The sequence below is a fragment of the Hesperophylax consimilis genome, chromosome 23 (assembly GCF_061612785.1).
Source record: "Hesperophylax consimilis isolate HC1 chromosome 23, BYU_Hcon_1.0, whole genome shotgun sequence".
NCBI classification, from domain to species: domain Eukaryota; kingdom Metazoa; phylum Arthropoda; class Insecta; order Trichoptera; family Limnephilidae; genus Hesperophylax; species Hesperophylax consimilis.
The window spans coordinates 14,402,634-14,418,120 of record NC_142858.1 but is presented as its reverse complement, the minus strand read 5'-3'; the positions used below and the strand labels follow the sequence as shown (position 1 = coordinate 14,418,120).

The window sequence follows — 15,487 nt, the reverse complement described above, 5'->3', positions numbered from 1 at the left end:
ATAAGATATCAATACGGACCTTAGAGTTTTTTCCGCCAGGGTTCGTCATTTTCATAGTTAAAGCAACGGCCATCAAAATATAATATTAATTATTATTATCATTTCAATATTAATACAATAATGATAAATGAGTAAATGAGCATGCATCTATTTATTAATTTATCATATAATTATGTTGAGAAGCACTTGACTCAAATAACGATTCTTTTAGTCAGCATTTTTATTTATATTTATTAAAATACAAATTCTGCGCCAATGGACTGATTACGTGCGCATTTTTTAAAAGTTTTATTATTTTTTACATTGGTTTATCAAATTATCTAATTACTAAGCCCCATTCTAATTTAGGTTTATGTTTGCAATAAAATAAAATACAAAATCGTCGCCAATAGACTGAATACGTACGCACTATTTTAAAATAGTATTAGTTTTTACGGAAAATCGCTACGCGTCTACTTTATTTTTTTTCAATCTATTAATTTGTTGTTCTTTTTTCTTTGAGTTAATTGAAAACAATAAAATAAGTAATTTCATAAAACTTCCAATACCAATAAAAGAGATATTCATGTTGTCCACTGTACATTAAAAAAATTGATAATGGTACTTAAATGGTTTATTTTATATTAAAATTAAACAACATGTAAAATTGTACGTTTCCTATATGAACTCTCAAACGCCAAATAAAAGATGTCCACGAAAAAAGCACTACGTGGCAAACATTTTACAAACTTATAAATAATTAATATAGTAAATCATTGTAATAAATACTTTTTGAAATTCATAATAAGTTCGATAGTCGCCAATCGATATTGTTGGTCATCCCCATTATAAAACCGTCCATTGATCTCGTAACAAAAACGGCTATTTTAAAAAAAAACAACAACACCGCAATTTATGAATACTGTCGCGTCATAATAATATAATATTTTACTCGTCGGAACTGTTGCCGAGGGTATTAAATAGAATTAACTGACATATTTTATTTTACTTTTTCAACTCCAATGACGGCATATAAAATATGTAAACAAACGTCATTGTTATTACTGGCAAGGTGGAATTTAATACTTTAAAAAAGGTAAATAACGTATGAATAGTAGTGAAGTTTGTAGGTAGGTACCTAAACCATTGATTTTGTATGTAAAAAATGCAAAAACCAAAACGAAAATCCTGATTTATCAAAATTATTTCCATTACTGAACATTTTGACATTTTACGAAAATCATTGCATTTAATTTATTTTAAAACTTTATTTGAAGCTTGTAAACTTACATATTTGTTTGTTTGTTACACAGTGGCGTGTCATGATGAAACTAAATAAAACACTTCGTTTTTTATTTTATTTTACACCACTTTATTTATTTTCACTGTAGATCACTTTCTGAAGAATCTTCCTTAACCAAGATTTAAGTAAAGTAAAACACTTTGTTTTTTATTTTATTTTACACCACTTTATTTATTTTCACTGTAGATCACTTTCTGAAGAACCTTCCTTAACCAAGATTAAAGTTGTACTGAACCTACTGAACTACATAACTGGACCGGGTAGTTTTACGGCACGATAATGGCGCTTAATTAGCTTTCGGTCGGGTGAGGAGAGGGTTTTTCCAAAAGATTTAAAATGGCCGACAACGCACTCATTACGTTGGTTGGGTAATTTATTACTCATTTTATTCTAAATAAACTTTGTTTTAAATTATTTAGGTTTGTTAGATCTTTTATTTATGATATTGTTTTAATGGATTTAAAAAAAAACCTTTGAGAAAATATTAACATAGGATTTATCGACCTCAACAACTATATTGATATTCTTATCAAAAACACCATTTTGTATCCTCAAATGGATGTATAGATCATATAATTTTGAGATAAAACCATGAAAATAACCCCCACGTCACGTTCTGCTTTCAACCGGATTTTTTTTCTGCGGTACACAATTTAAAATTTAAAGCCAAGTAAAGGATCATGCGGTGAAAATTTAATTTCATTACAATAAGAACAGCAAAAAAACCAATTCAACCAACCACAAAAGTTACAATATTTTTTAACATTAGTAAAGTTTACTAAGCACAAATAGATATTTCTTTTCGCATAATAATATTTAGTGGAAATGTAATTATTACTATTTATTTATTATTTTTTTTTAACAAAGACAAACATTCCCGAGATACGGATAACCTGACAGTATTTGAAAATCTCCTACTACCAGCACATTAAGCCGAACATGTTGCTTGTGTTGTCATGGAGGACTTAGCCAGCCAAGGATTTTAACACACTACGCCAGGGTAGGACCCAAACGCGATGCAAACTCAGCCACCGACCGGTCTTATGCCTATTTTTAATAATGACATAGTTTGTACACGATATAGGAGTAAAGTATAATAAAAGCATAAATTCTTTTTTGTTTCACAGTCCTCCTCACTAGGGTATCCTGATCTGAGGCGGCCAGTAGTTTTTAAACTTTTGTACTAAGTTTCAAGTTGTCTTTACGTCGTCTTTATAATGTTCGTAAGTTGATAATCACTTTGTTCCTTCAGCCATGTTTTAACTTTTGTTTTAAATATATAATTTTTTGTCTGATTTGGTAAAGTGTTGTACAATTTCGTAGCATAGAATTTTATATTTCTCTGTCCAAAATATGTTTTCATACTGGTAGTAACCATTATATATAGCCCGTCATCATTCATCATCAATAAACCGATTTCAGGCGCAATTGGAGCGTCTGCTCCTAGCGCTGACTTACCAAGAGGCCAAGTAGCCATGAAGCCTAGGCGCTGATAATTCCTTACACCTTACACAGCGCCAAGCGCCATTTCGCTCAGGGTCGGCCCTGTTCGATTTGATTCCATCAATCGACATTACTGAAGTGTACCTACTTGTGTGTCTCACAATACGGAATTCTAGGAACATCTGCACCGCACTGCTGTGTGCAGTTTTCTTTGTATATTTGTCTACAATGTCTATGCCTTGGCCATGTATACTCTATGTGGCTCAGACTTTTATGCTAATATGAGCGGCAGTGAGTGGTATATCTATGGGCTTAATGTTGTCTATGACTTCTGCAGTGTGTCACTTGGGTGTTGTGTCTTTTTTTCGATTGCAAATACGCCTTGAAAAATACGTCGAAATCAACTTTCGACAGATTCCTCAGTTATTAGATTATCTATCAACCATTAAAGTATTATTTCGCTTTATAGTCATATTTACAATATTTTCAGGTGCTGGACGTAAGTATGTAGTTTGCGCTGTGACATTTGGCAAATCGTGATTTAATAACCGATTGAACAACAAATAACTAGTCTACCATGGACACGGGTCCCAAAGAAGGTTAGTTGTAGCTATAATTGTTTTGGCTTTCCTTTTGAAATAATATCTAGTATTATAATACGGAAATCTGTGTATTGTATTGATATTATGTTTTAAAATTAAAGTTCGAGGGTGGAATCCCGAAGGAGAGGATCCATTTCCAAGTCTTTCCGACAATCACGATCATGAACCGTTTCTGGAGTTTGATGATTCCGAGTTGATGAACCCATCGGGGAACATGGGTAAGTTCTCGTTTATCAACATCTCCTGTGCCAAATCAAATTATCAAATTTAGGTTATATATTATTATTTTAATGTAATATTAAAATGCTATCCCAGGGTATTTGTATTGAACGTCATTATTAATTTGCACTAATAACAAAATAATTGGCTACAAATCAAATAATCGTATTTCGCTATCAGATTGACAAGATCTGTCGTTTTTTAGATTGATAGAGTTTGCAATCAGATTTACAAGATCTGTCATTTTTTAGATTGATAGATTTTGCAATCAGATTTACAAGATCTGTAATTTTTTTATGTTTATTTATTTATTAGTATTTATTATTATTTAAAAGTATTTATTTTGGGTTTCACCCATTAAGGGTGATCTTGGCCATACACAATTTACACATTTTTCTTATAAACAAGTACAGAAAATGGCAGAATATAATACGGATGATTATACAACATAAACATAACACAAATAAGCCTAACATAAACATATTTTTAGATTGAGAGAGTTTGCATACCTACTGTTGAAGTAAGTATGTAGTCAAAATACGAACATGTTTAAAATTATTAAAACACTTATTATTATTATTTCTTTCTATATGGTTGCGGCTGGAAGAACATAAATGCAGATTCGCCGTCTGACATCTTTAACATTTGTGTTGTTTTAATTACTGTCCATAACTGCTAAATAATTTCGTAAACATAAATGTGAACCAGCCAAGAATATTGAAGATGTGAGTGTTGCTAGGTGTGTTTATGGAAAGATTTCGGCTATTTTCAGATTTATAGAATTAATAATTTATTGATTTTGACTTTTTGTGCAAAAATTATAAATGAAATACTTATTTCAAGGTAACTTGAAAGTCCAATTGAATTGCTGATATTTAATAGAATGTTAAGCAAACTTCCAATTAAAGCTCTTGTTGTATTATGGTATCCTTCTGGGAATTTCCACAAATGAGGGGGGTAATCGTCTATCATAATTATTCTCATAACATACTGCAACACACTTCAACATACTGCAACATAGTTGCATCCTGGGTCAAATAACTAGCTGTTAAATTAAATTACGGACATCACAATACTGTTAGTATATTCTACTAAATATATTTTTCAAGTCCTCCATGACAGCTGTTAATTGTTTTCATCAAACATTAACCTGGTCTATAACAGACCAATGCACCACTTTGCTACTGGCACTTTGGCTTTTGAAATTACGACTTTTCTTCTATCTTTAATAAATATTTCTATGTATTGAATTTAGAAATTTCTCCAAAAAAGTTCAGATACTAGCATAAGTGTTGCCATAAACATGTATAGGTCTGTGATTGTTTTAAATGGCAACACCAAGAAGGCTCATAAGAAAATGTAAGTTTAAAAAAGCCCAATGGTCCTAGTCAAAAATTTTTGACTTTGAACAAACGGTTTGCAGAAATTAGTGGTACTTTCTGAAACGAGATGATTCTACATCATGCTCTAAGACAATTTTATATTGATATTTTTGGTAAACTTGTCGGTTCCGCTGCATACAGAGGCTATACATTTTAAAAAAATACCTTTCAACTTTATTTTGATTGAGAAAAAATGGAACTTTAATGCATCTTTTACCATCTCCCACTACATAAATAGTTATTTCTTTTAGCAATTAAGTTGAAACCAAGCGCTATATATAATTTTTTTACGTATTAGGCGCGTAGTGGAATTCAAAAAATTGATCATTTTTTTTTACTGTTTAACATTTTACGCGATAAGGATATTAATTTTTTTTTCTTGTAATAAAGTAGCAATTTATTAGAAGTTATTTCAAAATAAAACAAAACTAATTCACAGATCAGAATAATAAATATCAAATTGAGTTTTGTCGTATATCCTTTAAGAGGGTGACAGATTACACAATAAGTTCAAAGTGTTTTATATAACTCCATATTGCTTGCTATACAATCCTATACAGACACACCTAAAAAGATAATGTGTTATAAGTGTGAGCGTGGTGACGGTATGCGCTGTGATCTGCTGGCTTTTAAAATTATATGACCCCCTGACAGAAATTTTTACAGAGCGCCGTAATTATGCAGCCAAAGTGACAGATCCCATACAGAAAAGTGATATTCTGCAGCAGTCCCCCAATTGATCTGACCCCCTCTCATGAGGAAGATTATAGCGTAATGTGTCTAAGGCCTTAAACGATGACATTTGTTTACAACGAATGGTCAAACTGGAATGTGAACCATAACCTCAAATTTGGATGTATACGTTTACTGGCATAAATCTTCAAAAATATTGTTTATATACATAGAAACAAAATGAATTATGTTTTAATTAACAGACCCAGACCTCAAAGGTGCTAAATAATAAACCATCACACCGTTTCTCAGAAAGGGTAGGCAGAGAGGATGGACCGCCACACAAGTGGAAGATACTACCAGTATCGCCCTGGTGTAAGACCACCATTCAGAATTGAAACGTTGCTCCAAATGGCTTTAGCCGTGTTTAGTGACTAGATCTGAATAGCCAGGTACTTCCCCACCTTCCTCTTTTCCTTCCCCACTTACCTTCAGCCTCACAACATCCACCAATTGGGGATGCCATAGTCTCACTGGCTCCAGACGGGAGCAGTTGGGACTCTTGTGAGGTATTCACTATAAAAAAAAAAAAAAAAAAAAACAACTTTGTCTAGAGTATGTTCTCCGGTTAGATTAACTAACTAACCATCGCCAGTGGCAAACTCAGGAGGGGCCCGGCCCCCCGCCCTTCAATTATAATAATAAAATAATAAATGTTAAAGAAGTGTTTCCAAGTAGAAGAAGTGTAGAATTGTATGCGTGTGTAATGCGTGCAGTGGATTTTGATCACTTCAACTAGGTAGGCAGAACTGTGCGTGATGCGAATTATTGTGTAATGAGTAATCTTTTTCTCATAATTATTACAGACTGCACCTCGCCGCAAGTCAATTACATCAATGGACTGCGCTTTACAAGGATCAACCAGTCTTGTTAGAAGACTGAATTGGTTCACTATTATGAATTAAATTGTCCGAGTCTATTTGGAGTATTATTAGATATGTGCACATAAAGTGGGTTTGGAATCAATTACAAAGTAGTAGTTTATGAGCAGTATAAATATACAACATTACACGGATTTTATCTTTAAATACGCTGGGATTGGAATGTCAAAATTTCGTCTTGTTTTTGTATTATGAACAATGTTTTATATTAGAAATCTTGAAAATGTTATAATTTAATGTTTTTGGCAACCTCAATTCGTTCAACCATCAAATAAATGGAATTATCAATGTTTACAATATTATTAAGATAATAAAATATATTATTCATCAAAAGATTAATTTTCTATTACATATTTGCAGTGGCGGTTCGTGACTTAAGAGGAAAAACTGCGCGGCTTTTTCATACAAAATGTTTAGTGAACATCTTTTACGGGTGTGATACATTTAATTTATTTTTGTTTTAAATTATAAAATATAGGCCATTAACTCTTAGAATTAAAAATACGACGTTATTGATAATGTTGAAGTAGAATTTTTTTTTTTTTCTAAATTTCAACCTTTTTCTTCAGAGAAGAAATCTTGAAAAATCTTCAAACACAAAATTAATATTCTGTTAAAAATAAATAAAACAGTTTCTGCCGCACTTATCGAACCACCACTGCATATTTGGCAATATCATTTCAACATGTTGAAATTCACTTACTCGTGCAGTCTAAAAATGACTTTTCAATGAAACTTGAAGCTAAATCCACTTCTATCTGTATAATTGTTTCATAATACTACCACTAGATATTGTGCACAGCTGCAAATAAACAATACCAGACAACCGACATTGGTTATATTTTCGATAGGCAGTTGAAATACCGCCTATCTCCAATACTCCCATCACAACATAGTTTTGAAGTGCCACGGAAAGTTCATACTCTCCAAGTGTTTTTGCCTCTCCTGCCCAATTACATTTTTAGCATTTTGGCGATGTTGTTTATTATCAACGATATTGTAAGTCGATAGTGACCATTTTATTAACTAACAAATATTTATGTCAGACAGTTTTATAGACAAGTGCTGCAAATTTCGGTTCCTTTTTTTAAACAGTTTTATCTCATAGTTTATTCCCTTGAAGAATTAAATGTAACGTTTTTACTGTATTTTTGTTATCTACTATAATAAATACAATATTATCTATTATGTACATCATTATTAGTTCTAAATGGTAAAAATGTGACACTAAAATCAAAGATTTGGTAAGCACACCGATTGAAAAAGGACATCTGCATAGAGTAAAGAAGAAAACTATAAGTGCCTTACATACATGTGTGAATGGAAACAAATGTCCCATTAGGCCCATTTATCACGCGCTCTGTCTCACTTACACTATTATTATAATTTTTTTTCACGTCCCATTTGGATGTTTACATTTTATAACATTAGACCCGTGATAACATAAAAAACATTGAATTTCTTTGCTCTATAGATTTTTCATGAATATTGTAAAAAGGATTCCAAATGGTTGAGTTAAGCGGTTGTTATATACCAGCGGATTTTCTGAAACTGTCAAAATGTCTTAATTTTTTTGTCGCTAGAGGGCGGTAATTGTACATTAATGAACTTGTAAAAATGCAATGTCAAATGTGCGTTCATCATGTTGCACAGCAATGAACATACGCAATCGGAAATCATAAATATTAAGTAAAACAAACAACTTATAAAAGGTATGACTTCCTACTATTTTGGTAAAGTATTTAAATTGAAATTTTTTATAAATGTTTCATCATACACTTGCTGTTGTCAAATCTAATTAGATTTGAACGGCTTTTGGCTTTACAAACGCATTTGAGGAACATTTCCGATACAAAGAAAGTTTGTTTTACATGGTGTTCGGAATACGTGGTGTAAACGGTATAACTTGTGAATGAATCTACCTTTCATTTAAAGTCAATTTTGAGTTACAACATTTTTATTTGAGCTTTCTGAAAGTCAGGTCAGTTTCTCTATAACATTATCAAAGCAGTTATTCCCCTGTAACGCAAATAAATAAAAGTACATTTTTCCTTACCAACCTGTCGTTTTGTAATGAAAACAATAATTTTATATAATTTTTTTTAAATGGACACCGGTCAGAAAAAAACCCGCTGGAAAATCGAAAATTTCAAAAAAGCTAAGCAAAAAAAAGTTTTTTTCTGTTCATCAAAATGAATATAGAATACATAAATAAAACCATTAAGGGCGTATCGTTTAAAAAAAAGTTGTCCTATAAAGGGATAACTTGTGAATAACCTTTCATTTATTGTCAATTTTGGGTTATGACTTTTTTTATTTGAGCTTTCGTTTTCGAGAAAATCGAAGGTGGATTTATTTGGTGAATTTCTTAATTTTATATTTGATAGAATATCTATACATATTAATAACATCATTAATAAATTGACCTCGAGAAATAAAAGAAATTTTATTTTTTTATTTATATATTTGTTAAATTATTCTGTGTTATTTAGTACAACTAAACAATAATCTTTTTTTCATTCATTTGTTACTTGAAGCATACCTTGTTTAGAGTATTTTTTCCGGCTGCCATGGATAAATCATGTATTGATCTACAAAGAGAAAAATAATATTATTATTTGGAACTTTGCAACACAACACATAGATAGAATATCTTTGATTTGACAATGTGTGAATGATTACGTGTTTATACACAGAAAGGCGATATTATTGTTAATTTCCTTAAAAAAAATTTTTTTCTGTTTAATCTGAAGATAAAAATAAAAAACGGTAATGAATTTGTTTACTCCTTATATTAATACCCCTAACCGTGTAAGGTCGGAACAGTGAAAAACTTGACTTGTTATCACTTGAAACGGCCGATTTTACCAAACCAACCGTCCGGCATGAGACGGTAATTTTTGGTTTTATTACCAAACACGCCATATTAAAAAACGTTCACTCTCACAACTTAGCAGACCGCGTAAAGACAATGAATTCTCACACACACTTGCAAAAAGAGCGCGCCAGTCAACAATCATGACGTTCGTGCCATCTGTTCAGAACAGGAACCCACATTGAATGTTGTATTTTATGCATGATGTTGAAAATATACAATGAGACAAATTTACATGAAAAAAGAGAATTTGAACATTACTGTTTTTGTCGCTTCCTTAAATTATTGCAATGCTTCAAGTGAGTCGGTATTCTACTTTTAGACCCAACATTTTGATGGCATTTTCGTAATATATACGCCGTCAAACACGGAGCGTGTAGTATCACCATTGTCAACGGGGGCTCTTCTCCCGGAATAAGTAAAAAACTGTGAAATGTGTTGAAAATTTGGTGCAAGATGAAGTATTTATTTAATTGTTTATATCCACAGATATCATAACGATAATAAGACTTGCCGTACTTCTACAGATGTGTGTATTAATTAATGCGATAATCATAGATCGAAGTTTTAAAAGTAGGTTGTATGGTGTATCAATGTTTTTATTTTTTATGGTCGAATGCCTACGTCAACTACAAAAAAATAGGCAGACTGAAAAATAATAGTCCATTATTTGGTAACAAAAAATATGAAGTCTGAGAATGACATACGAAAAGTAGTATTAAGCCGTTTTAGAGAGCCGTTCTCCAGCAAATCACCATTCTGCCTTATAACCCACTCTTAAATTATAAATATCTTCTGACAAGGGATGTATAATATAATATTTTTAAAGATTTTAAATTTGTGAGAGTTTTTTTAAGTTCTTTATAAAAACCAACATTTGCATTGTATGTTATGTAAATCATTGGTTAAATTAATAAATAAAATATTAAATTATAAATTAAATAAATTATTGGTTATGTAAATCCAGGTGCTCGCAAGCACTTTTGGTCGCAGGCAACAGTTGTGTCGCCGCATCAAAATCTATCACGGTATACGGAGGTACGCACAAGAGGCTATGCGGCACTAGGGCAACAAATAGTCGCAAACTGTTGTTACAACTAAAGTTGCTCATATGCGCCCGGAATTATTCATGTGAGAAGTTGGCATTTTCATATACTAGGTTCTTTTTATAAATTATTAATATTTTTGTCAGGTGCATTGCTGGAACCACTTGCTGATTACATTGAGAGTCCGGTGAGTGACGGGACAATTGAGGAAAACTTTGAAGAGGAATTAGCTCGGGCTCCTCAAGTGTACCCTCAGGTGAGCTAAACTAAAGTGTTATTAGCAGCTTTGAGAATGTGACGTTTTGTTATAAACCTTTTATAGCAGGGAGAGTTTGTGTTTAATATAAGTAATATGGAAGTGATGTTCTTGAAACCGTTATGGATGCAATGGTAACCGGAAATAACAGAAAATTTTTTGAAAGTGTAATAACATCAATTATTTATGTAGTTATTTTGAATTAACAGTGTGAGTGCTATTTACAAACATGAAAATTGTTGAAAGTTATGGTACACTATATAAAGAAGAAAGAAAAGAAAATTTTTTGAAAGTGTAATAACATCAATTATTTATGTAGTTATTTTGAATTAACAGTGTGAGTGCTATTTACAAACATGAAAATTATTGAAAGTTATGGTACACTATATAAAGAAGAAAGAAAAGAAAATTTTTAAGATTATAAGTAAACAAGACGAAAGAAAAAATAATGTGCGTTAGTATTCTTCCCTTTCCCCCTCCTTTCAGCCTCACAACATACTTCAATCTGGGCAGTTGGGACTCATGTGCTGTATAAATTAAATTGAATGGTGTTGAAGTGATGTTTTGCACATGCAGGTTTGGGATCAAGGAGAATCCAACCTCGAGACTGGGATCTTTGGACTGAATGATGGGGTGGGCATAGCAGATGGGGACACTTTTGCTGATCTGCACGGGAAGGGGCTGATCGAGGTAGTGGGAGACGACGCGGTCGGGCGGCGGATTATCGTTGTATCGGCCTGCCGCCTGCCGAGCAGCCAAGAGGTTCCTCAAGACAAACTGCTCAAGTACGTAACTAGCTCTCTTGGTAACAAACCTGGTGTTACTGCGCTTTACACCATTGAGTGATGGGAAGCATCTTATACTTTCACCTCTTGTGGTTGACCTCATGCTTCATACTCATCTATAAATAAACAACGGCTTAATGTTATCTCCTTATTTTTATATTTTCATTGAATAACAAAAGTATCTTCATAGTCAGATGCTCTCCTAAAATTTAAATAATTAACATAATATATGCACATGGTATTCGGAAACTCATGGTACAAGCAGGAAACTGGTAAATCAATTTGGAGTCAATTTTGCAGCACAACATTTTTGTTTTGAGAAGAGAATAATAATTTTAATCGTTCTCGTATAGAAAATAATAATTGTTCATAGTTGGAATTTTTTGTGCTCAAATTCATAATATTTCGTTGCTACAGTTTGTATTTTAAAATGCGTTGACGAGTAAACCCAGCTCCAATAGTTTTCTTGGTTTTCCGCTTGTACCACTAGTTCCAGACACCTTGTCATACAGTAGTCAAATGTCATAAAATGAGCTACATGAGTTAACATTGTTTGTGTAACAATTTCAGGTATTTTATGTTCACCCTGGATAAATATGTGGAACTTGACTACAGCGTTGTCTACTTCCACCATGGCCTGACTAGCAAGAACAAGCCAACAGTGTCCTGGCTGTGGAAGGCCTACAAAGCATTTGATAGGAAATACAAGAAAAACCTGAAGGCCCTATACCTAGTCCACCCCACAAACTTCATCCGGATAGTGTGGCAAATGCTAAGACCCGCCATAAGTGCTAAGTTTGGGAAGAAAATGATGTATGTTAATTACCTGCATGAGCTCCGCGAACACTTGGACTTGGATAAAATCGGCATTCCCCAACCAGTACTAGAGTAAGGAGTGTTGCAATTGACAATCTAGTGAATATCAATACCAAATCGTGAATTCCATCTGTGCACGATGTTGAGACGCGCATCTAACTTATTATGCTTTTGTTGTGATAGGCATGATGCAGATTTGCTGTCCAAAAATAAAAAGTCAGGACCTTCCACGGGTAAAGGGGTCCGAGAAGAGGCCCCAGCAGACATGTTAAAGCCCCCCACTCAGCAATTCGGAGTATCATTACAGTTCATCCGGGAGAACAATCCTCGCATGGTCGATTCTATTCCACCCATCGTGAGACTTTGCGTGGAGTTTTTATCCAAGCCAGACGGTATGACTTTAAATTAAATCACTCATCTCTTGCATTATTTAAAGACCAAAATGTGTGTGCTATATTTCTTGTGAGTGAAATTGCATTGTGCGACTTTCGTAATTATGTATAGATTTCCTGCTACATTTTTCTCAAACATCTCACTATTAATATCTTTTGCCAGTCAGTTCAGTTTTGTCACAGACTTCTTTGAATACCATAATGCACTCACTCTATCAAAAACGCACTAAGGCAACAAATTAAACAAATAAATATCACAGAAATACATGAAATTATTATATTATAGACAAAAAAGAGTGAATGTCAATCAAATTGATAGACCAGCCAATCGGAGAAAGGGGAACAAAATAAGTTGTGCAGAGCGCGGGAGGCGGCGTGACCATCTCCCTTTCTGTGTTTCTCGTCTCGTCTCCTTTTCTTATTTGTCAATAAATGAATCTGACAGTATACAGATGACTCGCATTGTGATATCACTATTCATTTCTTGAAAATAAAATCTGCTTACGAATTACTACATAGTTCTTTTTACAATGGGGCACAAATTGCTGGCTGTGTAAAACAACTACAAATCCCAAATCGGGTAAACAAAAGTTTGGACTTGTTTCCAAAATTAAATATTTTGTTACACTATTTAGTTAGACACTTTTACAAATGTGTTATAATTTACACACCTCACTCATTTTTAGCGTCGTGAAGCCAGGCGGTTAATTTAAAAACAAAGGTTTAGATCCTACACAGAAAAGTCTTTTTTTCTTTATTTAAGCGAACTTTACTTTTCTGCACAGGGTCTGGTTATTTCAATGAGCGCTGTCGTAGTTTATTCACAGCATTTTTGAACTCTTCTATTGCCAAAAATTTGGTCATGTGGTTTTCCTTCAGCTTGTCGAAATGAAACCCAGATTTCATGTTAAGGCAATTCTATCAATATGGTGAAAGTATTATGTCTGTATAATATGTTTGTCTTTCATAATGTGTTGTGAAATCATGTGCGTCCTGCGATTTTGACTTGTAACCTGTTTTGTATTTTTTATTTTTGGACCAAAAGTAAATATTATTTCACTAACCACACACTTAGGACGGGTTGTTTCGGAGAATTTGAACAATTCTTCAAATTTCAAAGTAATTTTCAAGTTCCTGTGAAAGATTTTTTCAAATTCTGTTATTATTTAAGTTCTGTCAAGCAACTAGCCTATAATGATATAATAACAGAACTTGAATATGACATTTACGGAACCTGAAAATGAATGTTAAAATTTGATGAATAGTTCAAATTCTATGAAACAACCCATCCTTAGTGGTCAGAGAAATATTTTTGTTTTGATTTGAAAACATTTAATGCATTGGTTACATATTTATATTGACTCTTGCGATAAACATAACTGAGCGCTTCTTCCTATGCTATGTTGGACATACTCTTAAATACATGCCGTACTATTGCTATCAATTTATCTATTTTCACTAGCAAACAAATGATATTGGGCCCCATTTCTCTGTTTTTGAAGTTATTTATAGATATAAAAGTACATTGTCTTTCTCCATTCTTATAGTGACATTCTTATTAGTTAGATTGTTATAATATTGCCTAATATATAAACATCCAGTCTATTCTTTATTGGGTCAACAAATGACCTAGGTTTTAAAATTTCTAATATTCGTTCGGATACTCATTGGCGGCTCGAGCACTTCGCCAATGGTGGGGACCATCATTATTGATATGTACTGTACTGAAATCTCGCTACCCGGAGAATATAATTAAATCCTGCACCTAATCAGATGTCTAAACACAAAATAAATTAAAATCTCTGTAGGCACATAGAAATTTCTCGTCCTGAAAGACATTCGTCTGTGACAGACCACGCTATAAGCGCGCTATTTTTTTATTGCTGGGAAAAAAAAAATGATCTCAAATTGCTCGGAAAATGGATCTCAAATTTGTTAATAAAACACTTGTCTTTTTGATATTATGTGAAGTTTGGAAATTTTCTATGTTGGGAAAATTTAATTTTGATGAAAAAAATAATCTCAGAAAATTGGCAAAAAATTTTTTGGAAAAATGTGTAAAAGTTTTTGAAACTGAAAATACTGGGACGAAATCGGAGATGCTGTGTGACATTTCAATGGTTCTTTTAGAAAATAACAGAGGGCGCCACTTCCGTCTACAACAGTCAAAAACTGTACAGGCTTTGAGATACTGATACTATCAGACTAGGGGATTTTTTGTCATTATTATTATAAAGCAGACACGATTTACATATAGTTACCGCGAGCACTTAAGCCTTTATTCATTCCTATAACAGTAAACCTTTGATAAAGTTCACTCAGGTTGTGTTTAGGCTGTATCAATATGGTTCCACAATGCATCTTGGTCTGTCCCCAAGCTATTTGAAATTCACATACATGTGCGAATGCTTAGATTGTCTAACATTCCGAAAGAAACCAAAAATGTACCCAAATTCATAAAGGGACAAGGGATTTTACGCGCTGGTCGGCTGTTCGCTAGTAAGCCTCAAGAGATGGCTCGAAGCGGACGCCTGTCACTTGAAAATATCTGGAATAAATTATATTTCTGCAAATATTACGGTTAATTGCTTTCACTGCGGATAGGTTTTTAGGGATATGTGGAGAGGGTTTTTTAATGTTCTTTAGCCCTGTGATTCGCTGTAACTAATACTTTAAAGACTGAAATCAGGAAGCGACTGGGATCAGTATTGGCCCGGGCCTTATCTGTGTACATCGGTTTATCTTCATAAATATGTTTATGCGTCTTTCAAGTATT

The 15,487-nt window shown here is 33.0% G+C and overlaps 1 protein-coding gene across 1 annotated transcript in view; it reads left to right on the top strand.

Moving 5' to 3' along the window:
• Positions 1 to 3,024: 3,024 nt before the first annotated feature.
• RhoGAP68F (Rho GTPase activating protein at 68F) overlaps positions 3,025 to 15,487 on the top strand; it is a 28,009-nt gene continuing 15,546 nt past the window's right edge. Inside the window, exons 1-6 of the mRNA XM_089646177.1 lie at positions 3,025 to 3,324; positions 3,429 to 3,545; positions 10,609 to 10,718; positions 11,295 to 11,503; positions 12,074 to 12,391; positions 12,503 to 12,711. Coding sequence (XP_089502303.1) covers positions 3,303 to 3,324; positions 3,429 to 3,545; positions 10,609 to 10,718; positions 11,295 to 11,503; positions 12,074 to 12,391; positions 12,503 to 12,711 — 985 coding nt within the window. The 5' untranslated portion in view covers positions 3,025 to 3,302. The remainder of the gene's footprint in view (positions 3,325 to 3,428; positions 3,546 to 10,608; positions 10,719 to 11,294; positions 11,504 to 12,073; positions 12,392 to 12,502; positions 12,712 to 15,487) is intronic.